Genomic DNA, 19295 nt, shown 5'->3' with positions numbered 1-19295 from the left:
AAAAGAAAAGAAAAAAGAAAAAACGTACCTGAAACCAGAATTTGGGCCTATATTGACCTGAAACTTATTACTATCCAGAGTTTAACAAAAAGACCCAACCCCCAAATATACCCTTTAGAGGCACAATAAAATCTTCCAAATGTTGTCCTGATTAAAAAGGAGAATCTGAAAACAAAGCAACAAACACCTCCTGTATTAAAAATCGAGAACAAGCTGAAGGCAGATACCTCTGAATGCAATAGTTATTCTACAAGCTTCAGAGAAATCATTTTGAGAAATGAGAGCTGCAACTCTGTGGTTTATCTTATCTACGGCTAGAGAAATTCTAAGTGCAAATTGTATTTTAGGAGATGTAGCACCCAGTGTCCTTCTGAGGTTTGATATCTGGTTCTTTCACGGGTTTCACTTCTTCTTCTGGTTTGGGTTTAGTCTAGGAAGAAAAAAAAAGAAAATACAGTTTAAGTACATAAATGAAGATTGAGAAAACAAACACTAAATCTTTTCCATTCAGACTTTTAAAAGATGTTATATTAAATTATATAACATGGATACTGACAAAGCTATTCCAGAAACTACAGACCAATTCATTTTAAGATATAATCAGAAAGCAACATTTCAGTAAAGATCAAAACCTAGTTTGGTAGGCAAAAATCAAGCTAAGGGTACTCCTACTACATATTCTTTTCTAAGTGGTCTATCTATACATGTAGAACCCTAAAGGTTAGACATAACTTATGACATTAATAGGCTATCTCTTAGGGCATTATTTCATAGTTGATCAGAATATAAAGACAGTTATTTTAAGGAACAAATTTTAATATGGGAAGGAAATTATATAAACAAAACCCAATTTCAAGGAAGGAGCAATGGCTATAAAATAATTTTCATTCATTCGTCACAGATCCCTCGTCTTTTGGTAGTTAGACCTCAAAATTTCCACTTAATTTATCATTTGATTTAGAACACCAAGATGTACTTAGATAGCAATAAATAAAAGTATTCTTATTTTATTCCTAGATTCATAGAATACTGTAATTAGGCCAAATCCTCAAACGCTCTGCAATTTGCTAAAACAAAAACAGAGTATTGCTATAGCAATATAAACATGGATGATCTTTTCTCCCACACTTTTTAAAGGTGGTACTGACAAGTTGTAAAGAGGCAAGATAATGTGTTGAAAAGAATGTCATTATTCAAAAGACATAAGGCCTAGAGGTCTTATCTCTGAGAGTGTTCTACCACAGATTATACTAAGCACTATAACTATCTAACTTAGCATTTAGACAAAGATACGTATCTATTTAAATAAAGAAAAATATCAAAATGCTAACTCTGAATTTTCTTTTAAACTTTTGGTAATGAAAGCAAAAAACAAAACAAAACAAAAACCAATCTCATACACTGTCATCCTTGGGTCTTTTGGTGAGATCAAATGCAGCCAATGTTTCTGGTGTCCACTGAGCACTTGTAGGAGGAAATTCGAAAGGTACAGGCTCTACGAGACCATAATTTGCTTTGAGTTCCAGCTGTGGGGCTTCTGTTGGAATTTTTTGAAAGTAACTGCAAAAAGTAATTTAAATAGCAATTCATTCATTTGTTCATTATTTGAGAGCCTACTATGTTCAAGGTCCTGTTTGGGACAATGACATTTTAATCATGAATAAGAGGTTTTTCTGCCTCATATAGATAAGTAAGTGACAAAATCAAGAAACTTTGTCAATTACAATGCAATATATTGGAGCTACCATGGATATAGAGTGCTGTAAGAATGCAGACAAGGGGAATTAACCCAGAATTAAGTTCAGTAACTCTTTCCAAAGGAAATGATTAAAGGTGAACTAGGCATGTTGAAGGAAGTGAAAAGCTCAGTATGTATAGATGAAAAATATAAAGGGAAGAATGTAAGGAGATAAAAGCAGGAATAAGATTGAGTCTACCCAACTACACAGATGGTAATCTACAGTTTGAAAAACACTGATTTAATAATGGAAAACCTCTTGAAAAACAAAACAAGAAAAGCTGAGAGCTAGGCCGGGCGCGGTGGCTCAAGCCTGTAACCCCAGCACTTTGGGAGGCCGAGGCAGGTGGATCACGAGGTCAAGAGATCGAGACCATCCTGGTCAATATGGTGAAACCCCGTCTCTACCAAAAATGCAAAAAATTAGCTGGGCATGGTGGTGCGTGCCTGTAATCCCAGCTACTCAGGAGACTGAGGCAGGAGAATTGCCTGAACCCAGAAGGCGGAGGTTGCGGTGAGCCGAGATCGCGCCATTGCACTCCAGCCTGGGTAACATGAGTGAAACTCCGTCTCAAAAAAAAAAAAAAAAGAAAAGCTGAGAGCTGAAACCAGAGTGAGATGAAGATGCAAAGGTGGTTGAGAAGATACATTAAAACATGGAGAAAGAATGGCAGGGATGGTTAAGAGAAAATCAGGACACTATGTGAGTGTCCTAATGAAATGAACTCTACGTTAATAACTAATGTTTTAATTTTAAAGTCTGCTTTTATATATTATCATCCAAAGTAGAATAAAAGGCCCCACATAATTGAACTTTATCACTAATGTAAAGAGGAAACTAATGTGAAACATAAATACTACATATATTGGAGATAGTGTCTCATTCTTGCCCCGGCTGGAGTGCAGTGGCTCGGTCATGGCTCACTGCAGCCTGGACATCCCAGGCTCAAATGATTCTCCCACCTCACCATTCTGAGTAGCTTGGACTACAGGCGTGCACCACGGCCAGCTAATTGCTTTGTATTTTCTGTATAGACAGGTTTTGCCATGTTGCCCAGGCTGGTCTCAAACTCCTGGGCTCAAGGGACTCACCTGCCTTGGCCTCCCCGAGTGCTGGGATTACAGTTGTGAGCCACCACACCTAGCCCGTAAGTGCTATTTAACATAAAACTTTTGGGAATAGAGACTAACAGAAATGATATTACTAAAATATTAGTATTTTAATATAATTATAAATCAATATATTATTACTAAAATAATATTAAGCTGTACTCACATAAATCCATTTTCCCTCTGACATTTTTCTAGGGTGTTCTTCACAAGGTTTCCAAGCTTCCTAAAGAACAGATGTCCTGAAGGTTTGACTGTTGGTCCAGGTCCTTTGGTTTCTCCATATTCTTTACACAGTGCTTCTGCCTTTGCATATACTACACGTGAAAGAGATATAAAGTCTTTGATTATAATTAACACTGCCTATTTATACCTACAAGGCTTTAAGTTGAAGGTAGTAAGACATTTACTGCTCTTAATATAATAGCAATACCAATAATAATCCTGTAAGTAGAAGGTGAGTATTTTCTACAGGTTCTAGGTTTTTGAAACATTTTTTTCTTTTCTCATCCATTCCCATTTTCCTTTCATCAACACAGCCAAAATCTCTTTAAGCACATACTCCCTTTTATGATAAAGTCATTTGTTTTTTAAAAGAGTTAGTATTTTGGCAGGAATACTTACATTTTTCTGCTTCTTGAAGAGACCTGATTGCTTCACCGCATTTATCACTAGCCAATAAAGTCTGACCATGATAACAGTAAGCCTGATGAAATAAACACATTTTTATTCATTCTCTCCCTTCGAGATGCTTTCCCCTATTATTGTTCTATGTGTTGATCAGATAAATTAATACCTCCATACAATGAAGTATCAATGTAATCCCTTACATTGCTTTACTTGATTAAGCTCTTCCCCAACCTCTGTTCATAGAAAAAATGGAAATACATCAGGTCTTGAGCCAAAATAGCCTTCTAACCACGTAATGAGCAAAACTTGTTTGCTGAAATCTGTATTTAAAATTTAGGAAATAGTAGATAAAGGAGGAAATTATTGTGCTAATGCAGAGGAAGAGGAGATATAAGAAATCTTATCGACTTAGACCTGAAAAAGGTTTTTGATGATCTCTCATATGATATTCTAATTAATAAAACAATTAAGTTTAGTAGGTATAACAGACTGATACTTAACTTCCAAAATGATGTTCACTGATGATTCTTCACCAAGCTAGGTGATTCCACACTGTGTGGTATGCTTTAATATTAGAATTAATAAATGTGTTTCTCAATGCACAGGATGAAACAATTTAAAGAATTTCATTAAGCATGCTAACAGTGGGTTTTGAATCAAACAGTAATTCTATTGCTATAATCCACTTCTACAATGCTACATCATCTCTTTCCACCAACTTTAGTTCACAATGGTTGCACTGACTCTCAGTAAACATTTACTGAGAGTTAGCTGTCCATTATTCGTAAAATGCTAATGAAGACTCTGGTGAGATGAGAGACCTGGCACTCCAAGGGCTGGAGAGACAATAATTTACATTGTTTTTTAGCATTATGAATACTTACATAAGCTGTGTAGAAACACATCTTCAAGTGAAGATATTTTCTCCATTTAGCAGAAAATGCAGGCTCCAAACTGGATAAAGTATGATCTAAAGTTACATTTTAAAAAGCAAAATATAATTTCACCCTGATTCACTAGAAGACTTTTAGTTCACGTGTTGTGATGCTAAAAGCAGAAAGAATGCCATTCAAGTCTAAGACTCAAGAAATTAACTTTTTTAAAAAAAACACCTTTACTTGAAGGGATTTTCCCAAATCTATACTTTAAGTTACACAAGACTGGTTAAATACTATGGCAGCTCTTTGATTTGACGGTTAATACAACTTTAAGATAATGATAAAAATAGATTGTGACCAAGAACTTCAAAGTGAATATTGTTTATACTGCTATATTATCTAATTTAAAAAACTTATATAATATAGCAAAGCAAACAGTGGTTTAGTCACTCAAGTCGGAAATAGAATACTCTCCTCTCCTCTCCAAATCCTTCTACCAAACATCTCTCAAATCTATTTTTTCCTCTCTATTTGCTACTTTGCTGTATTTGTCAAAGCTTTCATCATTTCCTTCATAAACTATAAGAATTTCTTAAGTGCCAAGTCAAGTTAGCTAGCCTATTACTCCTTCATGTAGCAAGCCCATCTCTAATACTGCAACTATAGGGACCTGTCTTAAATTCAAATCCTATCAAGTCAGCCTTCTAATCTTTTAACAGGTCCCAAATATCTACAGAATGAAAGGTCAAAGGCTTACAAACCAATGTTTGATCCCAAGCATGCATACTTTTTCAACCTCTTCTCCTGCAACTCATCCTGTGTTTCAGGTAAGAGCAACTGTCTGAAGTTTCCAGAATGCACTAAGTTATTTCTTATCTTTGTACTTACTAAAGAATTCTACACCCAAACTTGAAAGCTTCCTAGGGAACATAAGACTTTTATTTACACTTCACAATAAGGCTAAAGCATCTTCTTCTAGAGTCCTTCTCTAGGATGCCCAGCTTGTTAAGATTTCTAATTCACTGCTGTGATATCTTACTTCAGGATATAATAATGAGTTTACATGTTTGTCTCCTTCCCTAAACTGCAAATCCTTTCTACTTGCCTCTCCTTAGCAACAAAAATAGTAACCATCCCATAAAAAAAATTTGCATGTTTCCTAAATAAGTGAATGAAGAGTTAACAGGCTTATTGCAGTAGTGTGTTCTAGTCCCAATCTCGCACTTTCTAGCAGTTAAATTATGGGTTAGTCATGTTAACTCTCTGGATTTCACATTCTTATCTAAATAAGAAGAGTAACTATAAGGTTGTTATAAAGACCAAAAGAAAATTTTAAGCCAAACGCTGTATAATTTTATTAGACATCACTGGTTTTCTCTTCCATTAGAAGTTATGCAGCATATTAAATATGAATAGTTCTATTTTAAATGCGGTAAATAATATATATTACTCCAGTTTTGCAAATAATGACAGAATGAGAAATCTTTTGTTTTGTCTCCATTAAAAAAAGATCAAATAAATCTGAAAATCTGAAGACTAAAAATGTAACAACAGAATTAGCAGCTTACCAGCTTTTTGATAGAAATTGGCTGTTTCATACGCCAGTGCAGCAATTAGTCCAGGAGCATGTTTTAGTTCAATTGCTCGAGCAATTGTTACTGTAACCAAACATAAAAAAGGGAGTCTATAATTAAATTCACTCCATTCATCCTAAATTCAATTATAATAGCAAAAGACAGTCTGACAATCTCTCTGGGATTTTAATACAGTTTGTTAAATGTTTTAACATGCAAAGTTATAGAAAATGCAAACATTAACAAATAGAAAACACTGAGCCTGTTGGTTCTGACACCACTTCTTTAAATAAATAATCAGTGAATCACTATTACAAAACAGCATGATATAACAGGAAATTCTTTTTTTTCTTTTGAGACAGTGTCTTGCTGTCACCCAGGATGGAGTGCAGTGGTGTGATCATGGCTTACTGAAGCCTCAAACTCCTGGGCTCCAGTGATCCTTCTGCCTCAGTTTCCTGAGTGGCTGGGACTACAGGTGCATGCCATGGCACCTGGCTAATTTTTAAAAATTTTTTTGTAGAGATGGAGGTCTTGCTATACTAACCAGGCTGGTCTCAAATTCCTAGGCTCAAGCAATTCTCCTGCCTCGGCCTCCCAAAGTGCTGAGATTTGAGATTACAGGCATGAGCCACCATCCCAGCCATTTTCAGAGGAACACTAGAGTTTGAAATAAAGAAAAATGAAAGCCTACAAAGTTTCTGTATTGTTTCACGTTAGTATCATTATTACTTGCCACTGAAAGGTGAAGACTTTAGGTAAGCCAAAGGATGAAAGAGAAAAAAGAATGAGCACACTAGAGAAAGAAAAGATGAATTGAAGAATTAATGTTGTACTGTCAGAAATGATGTGAAATCAAAATCCTCTTAAAAAGAGCCATTAAACTATAAGACTTTTTCCTGCTAAGAATGAAGGCAAATGCTAATGGTAAACTTATTCCTCATTCTAAAATTTCTCAAAATCTAAAAACCTGATTCCAGATAATTCTGATTTTTACTTACATTGATTAATTAATTAATTGTTTTGAGACGGGGTCTCACACTATTGCCCAGGGTGAAGTGCAGTGGCGTGGTCTTGCAGCTTTGACCTCCCAGGTTCAAGCCATCACTCCCACCTCAGCCTTGTGAGAAGCTGGGACTACATGCATGCGCCACCATGCCCAGTTAATTTTTGAATTTTCTGTAGAGATGAGGTTTGCCACTTTGCCCAGGCTGGTCTTGAACTCTTGGCCTCTCAAAGTGCTGGGACTACATGAGTGAGCCATAGTGCCCAACTTCTGATTTTTAAAGAGGAATTAAATGCCAATACAGACTTTCATTTAAAACAATCTTACAATATTTAGGATACCTTCTTGAGCTTCAGCCTGACATTGAATAACATATGCTTCTATGAGTCGTGACTCTAAATCTCTTCCTTTTTCTGCAGGTGTAATGAGTTTTGGGATATGACTTTCCTGAGAACAACAACAAAAGACAAAAAGCAGCCAAATTTTATTTTAATCCAGTTGTTAGAGATGATGAAAATAGAAGTTATGAGACATTCACTTTGGAGACTTAGCGGAAATTTAGGGTACAAACAAAAACTATAAAAACTAACAATGGTAAGCTTGTAAAGAATAAACTAAAACTCAGCTTTTGTAAGAACAAGAAATTCAAGAACAAAATTTAAGTCATGATAGATTGCTGAGATATGTAAGTCACACTATCATTTTGAAAAATGTCAACTGAAATAGTAACCAAAATTCTTTTTGCAGGATAGCCTGAATTGTTCATTCATATTAATAATTAAAGATATAAAGAGGGTAGACGCAGTGGCTCATGCCTGTAATCTCAGCACTTTGGGAGGCTGAGGAGGGCAAATCACAAGGTCAGGAGCTCAAGACCAGCCTGGCCAACATGGTGAAACCCCGTTTCTACTAAAAATACAAAAAATTAGCTGGGCATGGTGGCAGGCACCCATAATCCCAGCTACTCGGGAAGCTGAGGCAGGAGAATCGCTTGAAACCAGGAGGCGGAGGTTGCAGTGAGCCAAGATGGTGCCACTGTACTTCAGCCCAGGCGACAGTGCGAGACTCCATCTCAAAAAAAAAAAAAGATATAAAGGAAAAAAAAACCCACTATAATTCTACACCTCATTCAGGATCACAGCTTTTTAATCACTATAAAAGCATCTTAATGTAACATGAAAAAACTCAACACGGGCCTCTAGGAGGCCATCAATAAAGTGATTTAATTAGAATGAAGTAGGGGAAATTGTTTAAAAGACACAATATTCTTTCTCCTAATTCCCATCACATCTCTAGGCAATTTAAAACAACCAGAGTACACTCATTGTCCCTCTAATGTTTTTAGTGAGATACAGAGACTACAATTAGAAGTTCAGTTTTGCAGAGTCAGAACTGCTCCTGGTAACTTCTGTAGAGAAGTGGGTAAGAACCATCAATGCTTCTGCTTTCTTTTCTCCTATCTTTTCAAAGACAGAAAAATAAGCAGAGCACTATAGCTTAATTTTTCTAATTGTAAAGTCACTGGTTTTTAAAACAAAAATGGAGACATTTAATATTTAGTAACTGGCTGCACTCATCAATAACATACATAAGGAAGACAGAACACATATTAACTTTTTAATATAATGAAACAATTCTTCCTCCATATGCCCCCAAAAGAAAAATTATTCAAGGATTAAAACATTAAGAACAGATAATGTTTTTTGTGTGTTTTACCTTTAAATGTTTAAAAATTCCAGCTGCAATCTTTAGGCTTCGATGAACTTCTTTTGCTTCATCTTCTGTTATGCTTAAAGATAGGGGTTACATTAGTTAGAGGATGAATTCCATTTCTGGTATTAAAACACAACAACCAATACATTATTATACATCCAAAGTAGTCATTTATGTTTCTCACGGCTAGTTTTCTTCCTTTTAAAAAAATCTAATTTTGAGGCTGGGCACAGTGGCTCATGCCTGTAATCCTAGGACTTTGGGAGGCCAAGGTGGGCAGATGGCTTGAGGCCAGAAGTTCGAGACAAGCATGGCCAATATGGCAAAACGCTGTCTCTACTAAAAATACCAAAATTAGCTGGGTATGGTGGTAGGCACCTGTAATCCCATTTACTCAGGAGGCTGAGGCACGAGAATCACTTAAACCTGGGAGGCAGCAGCTGCAATGAGCCGTGATCACACCACTGCACTCCAGACTGGCTGACAGAGTGAGAATGTCTCAAAAAAGAAAAAAATTTAATTTTGACACCTAGAAAAGGAACAAACGCACATGAAATATATATTTGTAGAAAACCTGTACAAACTAAAATATTTTGAATGCCAAGCCAATGAATATTCCATAAAAAGGTATTGAAAACAAGTATATGACAAAAAGATAACATTAAGATGACAAAACATATCGATACGTCTCCAAAAGATACTACAAATGAAAAAAGAGAGACCCTGACTGCGGGTAAAATCTGCAGCCAGGCATGGCGGATCATGCTTGTAATCCCAGTACTTTGGAAAGCCAAGGCAGGAGAATCACCTGAGGCCAGGATTTCGAGACCAGCCTTGGAGACATAGTAAGACCTCGCCTCTACAAAAAAACACAAAACAAAACAAAATCCGGACAAAGCCTTCTTATTTTTCCTTACAGACATTTGTGCATGTAAGACAAGACAAAATATTACACACTTAATGCATACACACGCTTAAGAAACACACAGATACACAATGGTAGCTATTATCATTACTCTGCTCTTTTTTTAATCACCTAATTTACTTTAGAGGTAATTTTACATCAGCACATACAATTTGACCTCATTTTCAAATGTTACATATTATTCCCATATATGGATAAACCATAATTTGACAGGTTCCTATTTCTATATCTATTATAGCTATTAAAAAATTGTATTGCCTATGTGTTACCTTTAAGGTAAGCCAAAGGGTGAAAAAGAAAAAAGAAAGAGCACACTAGGGAAAGTTCTTTAATCCTTCAAAACATCTTTTCACATAATATAAGCCTTCTGTATTTGTCTTCTGTGAATTGCCTGTTTATGTCCTTTGCTTTTCAGTTGATTTGATAGCGTTTTCTCTCCTGATTTATAAGAGTATATGTTATAAAGGCAAATAATTTATCAAATGAATTGCAATGTTTTTGACCAATATTGCCATTTGTTTTTTAACTCTGTTTATGATCCTTTTATGTAGTTAATACTCATGCTTTTACATTATGGTTTTTCAATTTGGGGTCTTACTTAGCAAGACCTTCCACATGACAAGGCTATTAAAATTTCTTTTACCTTTTAACAATAGGTGCCATAATTCTGATACGCAAAATACTAACATTATAAGGTAATCCTTCACTTGTCCAAAGTTGTACTTTTTACAACAGATTTTTAAAATAATGAAGATCCATATACTTGAAAAATAATGCAGATGCACATAATCTTCTCCTTTTAACTTACTTTTCTTTTCCAGCCAGTCTTGAAGCATACTTGGTATACCATAAAGCTACATTAAATCCCATGGAAATTAATTCAAAAACAGCATCCTGCTGGGCACTGGAATTATAAACATGATCATTAAGTCCTGTCAATTATCGAGACATCACAGCATAAAGCCTATTGGACATCCAACTCAAAATTACAAAGAAGTATATGCTAACTGGTATGTATAAGGAGAATGGTTGTGTTTAATATAGATGGGGAGATGAGACATACAGGTATTTAACTACAAATGGCTAATGGTCCAGAAGGTACTATGTACTTCATAATAAGCATGGGAATAGGAGTTCCCAAAGTTTACTGTACATAGAATAGCTTTTAAAGTACAGATTTCTGGGTCTTAATCCCAGAGTCGGAAAGCCTGGAATGGGGCTTAGAATCTATATTTTTAAGAAGTACTCAGTAGATTCTCAAAGGTGTGGCCGTTATACAACATTTTAGAAAAACAAAATTCAGAGGAGATATTGTTTAAGGCTAGAATAATTAAGAAGGTTTAACGATACATAAACATTTGAACTGTCCCTGGAAAGATGACTAGAAGGGAAGCAAAAGGACATCCTAGGTGAGGAAACGATGCTATCCAAGCGTAAAAAGAGTATGAAAAATTTTCTGACAGAAGTGACCCAATAAGCTTGACTGGAGCAGATGGTATGTAAAAAAGAAATCAAGGAAAAGAAGGGCAAAAAGCAAGCTGAAGACAAACTGTACAAAATTTTGAATGCCTAGCCAATCAGTATTCCGGAAAAATGTCCTGAACAAGTATATTTTATACTTTGTTTCCTTTAGATTCTATTACTAAGTATGAAATAAAGATGGCAAAAGCATATCAAGCAAATAAGATATTCACACCAATGTATATTCACTACTGTTCTTAAAAGAACCTGAAAATGTTTTATACAAGATCTCATTTATCTCAACTAATGAAGAAAGCAGAATGTCCTTATTTTACACATGTAATACTAAGACACAGAAAAGCTACACAAAAAGAAGAAACAAGAATTATCACCCTACTTTGTATTTTTTAGTTACTTGTTGATCCCGGGAGGTGGCAGTTGCAATGAGCCATGATCACACCACTGCACTCCAGCCTGGGTGAGAGTGAGAATGTCTCAAAAAAAAAAAAAATTTTTTTTTTTTTAATTCTGACACCTAGAAAAGGAACAAATGCACATGAAATGTACATTTGTAGAAAACTTGAACAAACTAAAAGATTTTGAATTGCCAAGTCAATTAATATTTCACAAAAAGGTGGATATACTACTAGACATACTTACTACAAAATAATATTTTTTAGTTGGATGTTGCCCCTGTCTTAAGAGAAATGGAGGTATGGTAACTTTTTAAATGGAAAAAGAAAAAAAAAAAGTATTATAAAATATGTAGTAATTAAAAAGTAATTTCTAAACTGTCTTGTTTAGTATAGATCATAGTATCAAAATATGAGTTATGAACAAACTTCTCAAAACAGTTTTATCCTCCTGAAAAAAATTTAATACATTGTTTAATAGCTTATTCTTTCCTGCACTGAAGCTATCAAATGAATTACATCTGGTGATCTAGTGAACATGTCTAACTTATAACTTTACCTTTAAATAATAGGACAGATTGGCTAATTTATGTAAAGTCTCATGAACAACTCTCTTCCTTTATAATCCTTCATTTATGTCAATATCCCTTGTTTCCAAACACTCCATTTCTATGACACCACATATAAGTAGTAGTCATAGTATCTATAATGGAAAAAATATTTTTCAGAATAGATATACTGACAACACTATTTCTACTGACTAAGTAGCAATCAAGAATAAAGTAACGTAGAAGTCTCATTTGTGCTGAATATTTTGTAAGACTTAAGGTCTTCATCACATAAATAGTTTCAAGTAAGTGATAAGTAAAGCTCTGAAAGGAAGTTTTTAAAAAGAGTAGAAAGAGGGAAGAGAGATAAAGAAGAAACATATACTATGAATCAAGAGTATGAAACTGGAGAGAAAGAAGGAGACAGAGAAAGACTAACGGAAGACATGAAGTATCCATCAGCAAAAGAGAAGTAAGGGAAAAACTTAAATTCTGCTCAGCTTCAATGTAGGCACATGTGGAATGTCAGTTTGGGTTCTTAATCCTCAGACCAACCTTTGTGTGTTACTAAAGGTCAAGGCTGTTGAACTGTAGTTAACATTTGTATTGATTACCTCGAAAATAGATTTGGTTGGGAGAAACAAATTACATTTTCATTTACTATGTACTAGGATTGAGGTCAAATGCTTTTAATTAATTTCCTGGTAAGAGAAAATGCTGAGCAGACCTGTATTTTTCTTCTTTAAACACAGAGGCTATGAGTTAACCACTGGCTAAACAGTTACAAAAACTGGCTCCAATTTAGTACTACCTTAGTGTTGCTTACCTTGGAACCTGTCCTTGTAATGTATCGGTCCACTTGAAATTTTGAATATATCGTAACTTGCTTTCTTGGGTAGAGTCATCCAAAGAATTTATAAAACCTATAGAAAAATACAAGACATTTAAGTTTTAGAAGAAATATTGAGTGTTCTGTTTGGAAAAATTTTCAGATTACTTTTCCAGGTGTCTGAATAAAACTTCTTGCCCTTTTCCAAAGAATATAGTCTGGAAGAGTAAACTAATCAAATCTGAAAAGTCAAAGAACTAAATGTAAACTTCTAGACCTTTTTGTTAAAAAAAACCGTCAAGTTCATATAAATAACTACCTTGTAAAAGTGAAAAATATGAATCTGCTGCATTCTTCATCATTTCTGGATTACAGCTCAAATCAGTGAACAGTTCAAGGAGTCGTGCCCTGGATGATCTCAAGTCACTTACAAGAGACAGAAAGAGACAGTAAAGTTAGCTGTACTGCAATCAATCTACATAAAAGTGGCTTCCAGGTTTCAACCTAAAAGCTTTAACACACACACACACACACACACACACACACACACACACCTCATCTAAAGGATTACCAAACACACAGAAATGAATTTAATTAGGACTAAATCTAGAGATAAAATTTCTAATAACAACTGCTTTAAAAGTTGTACTAAAATAAACTCAGACCAATTAAAGGGGCAAATAATGAATACAATTACATAGTTAAAATATACAGCAAGTTTTAGTTAAAAAAACAATCAAACAAATGCATGCATTTAAGATGCGGGAAAAGAATTAAGAATGAGTAAAAAACTAAACAGTTTACAATAAGTTTCTTGAAAAATGAAAATTTAACACATCTGTGTATCATTTTAATATCACCTTAAAATTTCTAAATCTGACATAAAACACACAAATGTGAAAATATACTGCATAAAAATGTTAAAAATGAAACTGCATTGTATAATACATAAAGAATATATAAAACATGTGGCCATTAGTTGTTTTAAAACTGCTCCCTAATCTACATTCTCCTCTACTTCTCTACAGCAATAAATGTTGTAGATCCACCTTTTCCTTCTTGAAATTATTTTCCCCTTTGATTCCAATAATAGCAAATTTTCTAGGTGCTCCCCTTATCTCTAAAGTTCTTTTCATATTTTTTTCTGTGTCTCTTTTTCATCCCCAACTCCAGAAATGTTCAGTCTTTGGCTTTCTGGTTCTCTCTCTTTTGAGATTTCATCTATTAGTATAGCTTCAACTATATCCATTCCTAGATCTCCATTGTTAGCTTTCCCTTGGTTTTGTTCCAGTTCCAAATCTAATCCAGAAGGCAATTAGCTTCCGAAATTATATTACATGGATACGACCAAAGACCCTTGAAATGTGTAAACCATTAAAGAAGACTAAATTTAAATGTTAAGTACCAAGAGAGTGGAGGCTATATATCCAGAATTTGGTAGGTGCCTAGGATCAAGCATGTATTCAAATTACCTGCTGAGTGGAAGAATACAAAGTTTTCAATTTTAAGCTTTGGACTATAACGTAGCAGTGACGTTTAGAAGAGTGCACAGACTAAATCCTAAATAGTCTAGATGTAGTACTTGCTCATTGGTACTAACTCTAAGGAGGCATATTCAAAGAAAGTATGCATGTATCACTAATTACAAATAGCTGGCTAAAAATGTGACTGGCTATCTTACGAATTAATCATTGTTTGAGGTATTTATCTAGAAGCTGGAAATATGTGATTCAACGTCTAAACTAGGAAGAAATTTGAATCCTTAAAGCCTATTCTGCACTCAAAATAATCTGCTAGCTATTTCCATATAGATGCTTGATCATCACCTACAGCTCAACTTGTAGAGTTATATTCATCTCACAGATTTGAGAAAATGTACCGCAGATATATTTAATTTAGGCTGTTCATTTTATAGATTAGAAATTAGGCCCAAAGAAGTTAAGGGACTTGCCCAATGGTACAGATAAAACAGCTAAGCTGGGACTAGCCTCCGGGAGTCTAGATCAAAGGTTGCCAAACTACAAACTGTAACTGTTTTTTGTATATCCCACTGCTTATTTTTATTCAGCCCTCAAACTAAGAATGGTTTTCACATTTTTAAAGGGTTATAAAAATGGGCAAAGAATATGCAATAGTGACTGTATGTGGCCCACAAAGCCTAAAATCAATATGATGTAGCTTAAAAAAAAGTTTACTGACCATTGGTTTAGATTAAGCCAATTATCCTATCTTTTGTTCTAATCACTTGCTCCCATAAAAGCAGCAACTCTTCAGATTTTTCTTCATTAGTACCACCAATGTCTGTATCTCATATAGACTGAATCCTTTTCAACCTCCCAAGGCAAATTAGTCAATCAGATCCATTGACTCCTCCTTCAAAACATCTTTTGCATTTATATCTTTTGTTTCAGCCAAATTGCTCTACTTACTATCATTAGCATAAAGGTTTTCCTGACAGAAATGACCTTCTCCCTTCCCCTCTGACAATCTAAATCAGGAATATCCAAATATTTTTTTGGAAAGCACCAAATAGTAAACATTTCAGGCTTTTCTGGTAATGAGGTATCCACTGGCACTATTTAATTCTGCTGTTGTAGAGGAAAGCAGCCAGAGGCAGGCATAGGCAATATGTCAATAAATGTGGGGCTGGCTGTGTTCCAATAAAACTTTATTTATAAAAACATGCAGTGGCCCAAACCCATAGGACACAGTTTGCCAACCCCTAGTCTAAGCCATACAATACATTCAAGGCCTATCCCTATATGAATACTCTAAAGGCCATTTCAGGTCACAGGGATCTCTCTCCCTGCTCTGAACTCCACAAGTTAACTATGTGGCCAATTTAAAATGTCCCTATACAGCTGGGTGTGGTGGCTCATGCCTATAATCCCAGCACTTTGGGAGGCCGAGGCAAGACAATAGCTTGAACCCAGGAAGCAAAGGTTGCATTGAGCCAAGATGAAGCCATTGCACTCCAGCCTGAGTGACAAGAGTAAATCTCCATCTCAAAAAAAATAAAAATGCCCATATACTACTTTGTGGAGTCTCTCGTAATGTTGTAATACATAGATTAACTGTTTTACTCTGATTGCTTTAGCCTCTCTGGGACTCATTTACTGATCTAAAATTAAGGATCCAAGCCTAGAATACTTGACAAAGTTTAAATAATCTGATTTAACTCTTCACATGCCATTTACAAATGTATAAGGAACTTAAAGTTAGAAACAGTGTGTTACATATTTCTGTACTGACCATAGAACCAAAAAAAGTACCTTGCATCTAAGAGTGGTTCAATCAATGAACTTACTTGCATATTTTTGAAGCAGAAGGGCCAGTGACTACACCATAGTAATTAAAAGACACAGGAGCTGTGGCTTTTAATGGGTTCCTATGAAACCAGTGGGTCATTTTCTCCAGATGTTTTCTATAGACAAAAAAGTAAAAAATGTACAAAAATTAAAAATATTTAATAAACAAGGTAAATAGTATAAAGTTATTTCTAAAAGTTTACAGTACATGCAGATTTTATACATAACTATCATGCATAAAATATATATGTAATATACAAATAAAATGCTTCATTGTCACAATCAATCTTGTTTTTTCTTTTTTGAGATAGAATCGCCCTCTGTCGCCCAGGCTGGAGTGCAGTGGCTTGATCTCAGCTCACTGCAACCTCCACCTCCTGGGTTCAAGCAATTCTCCTGCCTCAGCCTCCTAAGTAGTCGGGACTACAGGCATGTGCTACCATGCCCGGCTAATCTTTCTATTTTTAGTAGATACAGGGTTTCACCATGCTGGCCAGGCTGGTCTCAAACTCTTGACCTCAAGTGATCCACCTGCCAGGGTCTCCCAAAGTGCTGGGACTACAGGCATGAACCACCATGCCCGGCCTCAATCTTGGTTTAACTGTCTATTTATGGCAGTCTATATTCAGATCAGGCCTATTAAAAAAAAGCAGAACAGCATTTGAAAATCTGCCCACAATAACTTCAATCTTAACACATCTATTTAGGAGTAGTAATGTTTAAACTCTAAAACACATAAAAATAATCTGGGGGTGGGTGGTTTTGTCAAATGCAGGCTCTAATTCAATAGACTGGGGTAGGACCTGAGATGCTGACGATGCTGGTCCCCAGACTACACTTTTGAATAGCAAAGTACTAGATTTTGGTTGGACAACTGCAAGTAAAAGGGCACAGGACCAGATGAATGTAATTTCCAAAAGGGGTTCAAATGGTAACCCTGACTATACTGCTCAGGCTACTTGTAGTAAGTTTTAAGGGAATTGCTGTATTTCTAAAATATTGCTGACAACAGTGGACTGGTTATAGCATGTGTTCTATGGTAAAACGTACTTTCCAAAAAATAGCTAAAGATTATTCTTAAAATAAAAATGTAATCTAATACTTGACAAACACATTCTATTATAAAAATGAAAACACTGGGCCAGGCGCGGTAGCGCATGCCTTTAATCTCAGCACTTTGGAAGGCCGAGGTGGTTGGATCGCTTGAGCTCATAAGTTTGAGACCAGCCTGGGCAACACAGTAAGACTCCGTCTCCACAAAAATTGGCCGGGTATGGTAGCCATGCCTGTGGTTCCAGCGACTGGGGAGGTTGAAGGGGAAGGCTCCATTGAGCCCGGGAGGTAGAGGCTGCAGTGAGCCCTGATCTCCCTATGGTACTCTAGTCTGGGCGACAGGGTAAGATCCTGTCTCAAAAAAGGGAAAAAAAAAACTTTTAAAACTACCTAAGTGAGATGTCAACTAAAAAAAAAAAAAGTTCGACGCCTTCCACGTTTAAAAAAAAAAGCAGCATATGTCTTGTCTAAATGTCCTTGGGTAGGTAGTGCAGCAAATAATATGGAGAAAGCCAAGGCGAAGACTTAAACATGGCAATTAGATTCCAGGAAGTAACGAGAGAAGTAATTCTGATAAGGTTTACTTAATTTGAAGGCACTGTACAAGCCGGACAATCGACTTTTTCTATTATTAAAAAATAATGTGGGCTGTGCAGTGTATGAAATGCCTACATTAAGTGCTTCCTTTATGCAATTTATTTATTCATGACAAAACCGGTTTTGAGGAGCACCACATTAATGAATACAGAATGCAACGAAAAACTGAGCAGGTTTATTTAGGACTTAAAACATTTAACGAGTTCTTTCAGAAAATATCATCATCTACACATCTCCCACATAAATCTCCATAGCCTAATACAACATCTATGTGCCTATAAATAAATTTTTAGCGTTAATGTCACACTGAGCACTAGATGCTGCGAAAGCAAATCTACAGATATATTTCTTTTAAAGCGGCCTCCCACTTGCTGGATGAAAATGTCTTAAGTTTTGCATGTCTTTACCTCAGGAAAGAAGAGGGTACGTTTCTGCCCCTGCCCTATCTCCCCACCTGCGACTCAGTGCTCTTCAGTTTGCGGGAGTCCCTAGGGTGGGACAGAAAAACGACACACCCACCCACAGGGACAAGGGTGCCTTTAGAGCCACCAACACATCACTCGGATCGAAGCTGTTGGCTAACACACTTCCACAAGAGGACTCCAGTTCCTGACAAGGGACCCCTACTCCGGAGGCCCCGAGTCCCCGGAGGAACCTACCTGAGCGCCGCCCCCGAGCTCTGAGGATCCACTTCCTGTTTACCACCCAGCCTCTTCCTCCCGTGCCCTGTCCCTTTCTTGGCGGCGGCAGCGACTGTGCGCAAGCGCTAACACTTGAGTGCCCCTTTCTAAACAGGCATTTTGGTGGAAAGCCGATACTGTCAACCCGGGAGAGATGGGCAGACGGCGGCCGAATGAACCCCAGTTTAGCTTGCATTATACGCTCTCCTATGACCAATGGAGATGCGGGGCAAGAGGATGCGACGGGCTAGCTGTTAATGCCACTGATTTGTGGGGCCCAATATGGTTTTCTTTCTGTCGTTTGTTTCAAGGCATTAGAAGGAGCCTTTTGGTCGACTGTCCAGGAGTCTATGGAGACTAATGTAAAAGGGGGTGATCCTATTGCTTGGGACTCCGGGGAAACCCCGGGGGGGTATTACTGGGAAACACCCATCCTCTGACATACTTACCAAGTTTCTCAGAGTCGGTACAGCAGTTCTTCTAAGGGAAGAAAGGCAATATCCGAGTCCACAAGCGAGAAAAAGACAGAGTCGGAGAACCGAGACTACAGAACCAGAGTGACGGGAAACCAGGCCGGCGCCAAGCCGGAGTCACGTGGCCCTGCGGCCATGACAGCTACCGAGGCGGTAGTGAGCTCAGCTCAGAGGCGGGGACTGCCGCGGCGTCGCAGTCTCCTCAGAACGCTCCGTTCATCAGCCCTTTCCGACTTCTCCTCCCTCCGCCTTCCTTTTCAGCTATGGTCTTTTTCCCAGACAGGAAGAGAAAACGTGGCTCTGCCTCCGGAGCCGCGGAAGGATGCCGCAATAACGATGGCAGCCCCCGGCGGAGTGGG

The 19295-nt window shown here is 36.7% G+C and overlaps 1 protein-coding gene across 2 annotated transcripts; it reads right to left on the bottom strand.

The window, feature by feature from the left end:
* Positions 1-293: 293 nt before the first annotated feature.
* Positions 294-19292, bottom strand: BROX (BRO1 domain and CAAX motif containing). 2 transcript variants are annotated; one of them, XM_017526361.2, is made up of 13 exons: positions 18913-19292; positions 16133-16249; positions 13145-13251; positions 12823-12919; positions 10383-10478; positions 8653-8725; positions 7278-7383; positions 5925-6014; positions 4363-4448; positions 3473-3554; positions 3015-3165; positions 1401-1560; positions 294-430 (listed from the first exon to the last, which is right to left on the bottom strand). In XM_017526361.2, exons 2-13 carry the CDS (start codon positions 16231-16233, stop codon positions 344-346), a joined length of 1236 nt encoding a protein of 411 aa, XP_017381850.1. In that variant the 5' UTR covers positions 16234-16249; positions 18913-19292; the 3' UTR covers positions 294-343. The 2 variants fall into 2 exon arrangements, with proteins under 2 accessions (XP_017381850.1, XP_017381851.1); XM_017526362.2 differs by lacking the exon at positions 18913-19292 and adding an exon at positions 18443-18549.
* Between the last annotated feature and the right edge of the window lie 3 nt (positions 19293-19295).

The sequence above is a fragment of the Cebus imitator genome, unplaced genomic scaffold (genome assembly GCF_001604975.1).
Source record: "Cebus imitator isolate Cc_AM_T3 unplaced genomic scaffold, Cebus_imitator-1.0 Scaffold42, whole genome shotgun sequence".
Classification (NCBI taxonomy): Eukaryota; Metazoa; Chordata; class Mammalia; order Primates; family Cebidae; genus Cebus; species Cebus imitator.
Note: the sequence above shows the minus strand (reverse complement) of the source record. Positions and strands in the feature narration are given on the sequence as shown.

Excerpts from the sequence above, each read along its gene's own strand:
- BROX (XM_017526361.2), bottom strand. The coding sequence starts at position 16,233 with ATGACCCACTGGTTTCATAGGAACCCATTAAAAGCCACAGCTCCTGTG. Across the intron at positions 13,252-16,132 it reads TCTGCTTCAAAAATATGCAA|TGACTTGAGATCATCCAGGG; the intron begins GTAAGTTCATTG and ends GTCTCTTGTAAG. Across the intron at positions 10,479-12,822 it reads TTACAAGGACAGGTTCCAAG|TGCCCAGCAGGATGCTGTTT; the intron begins GTAAGCAACACT and ends TTATAATTCCAG.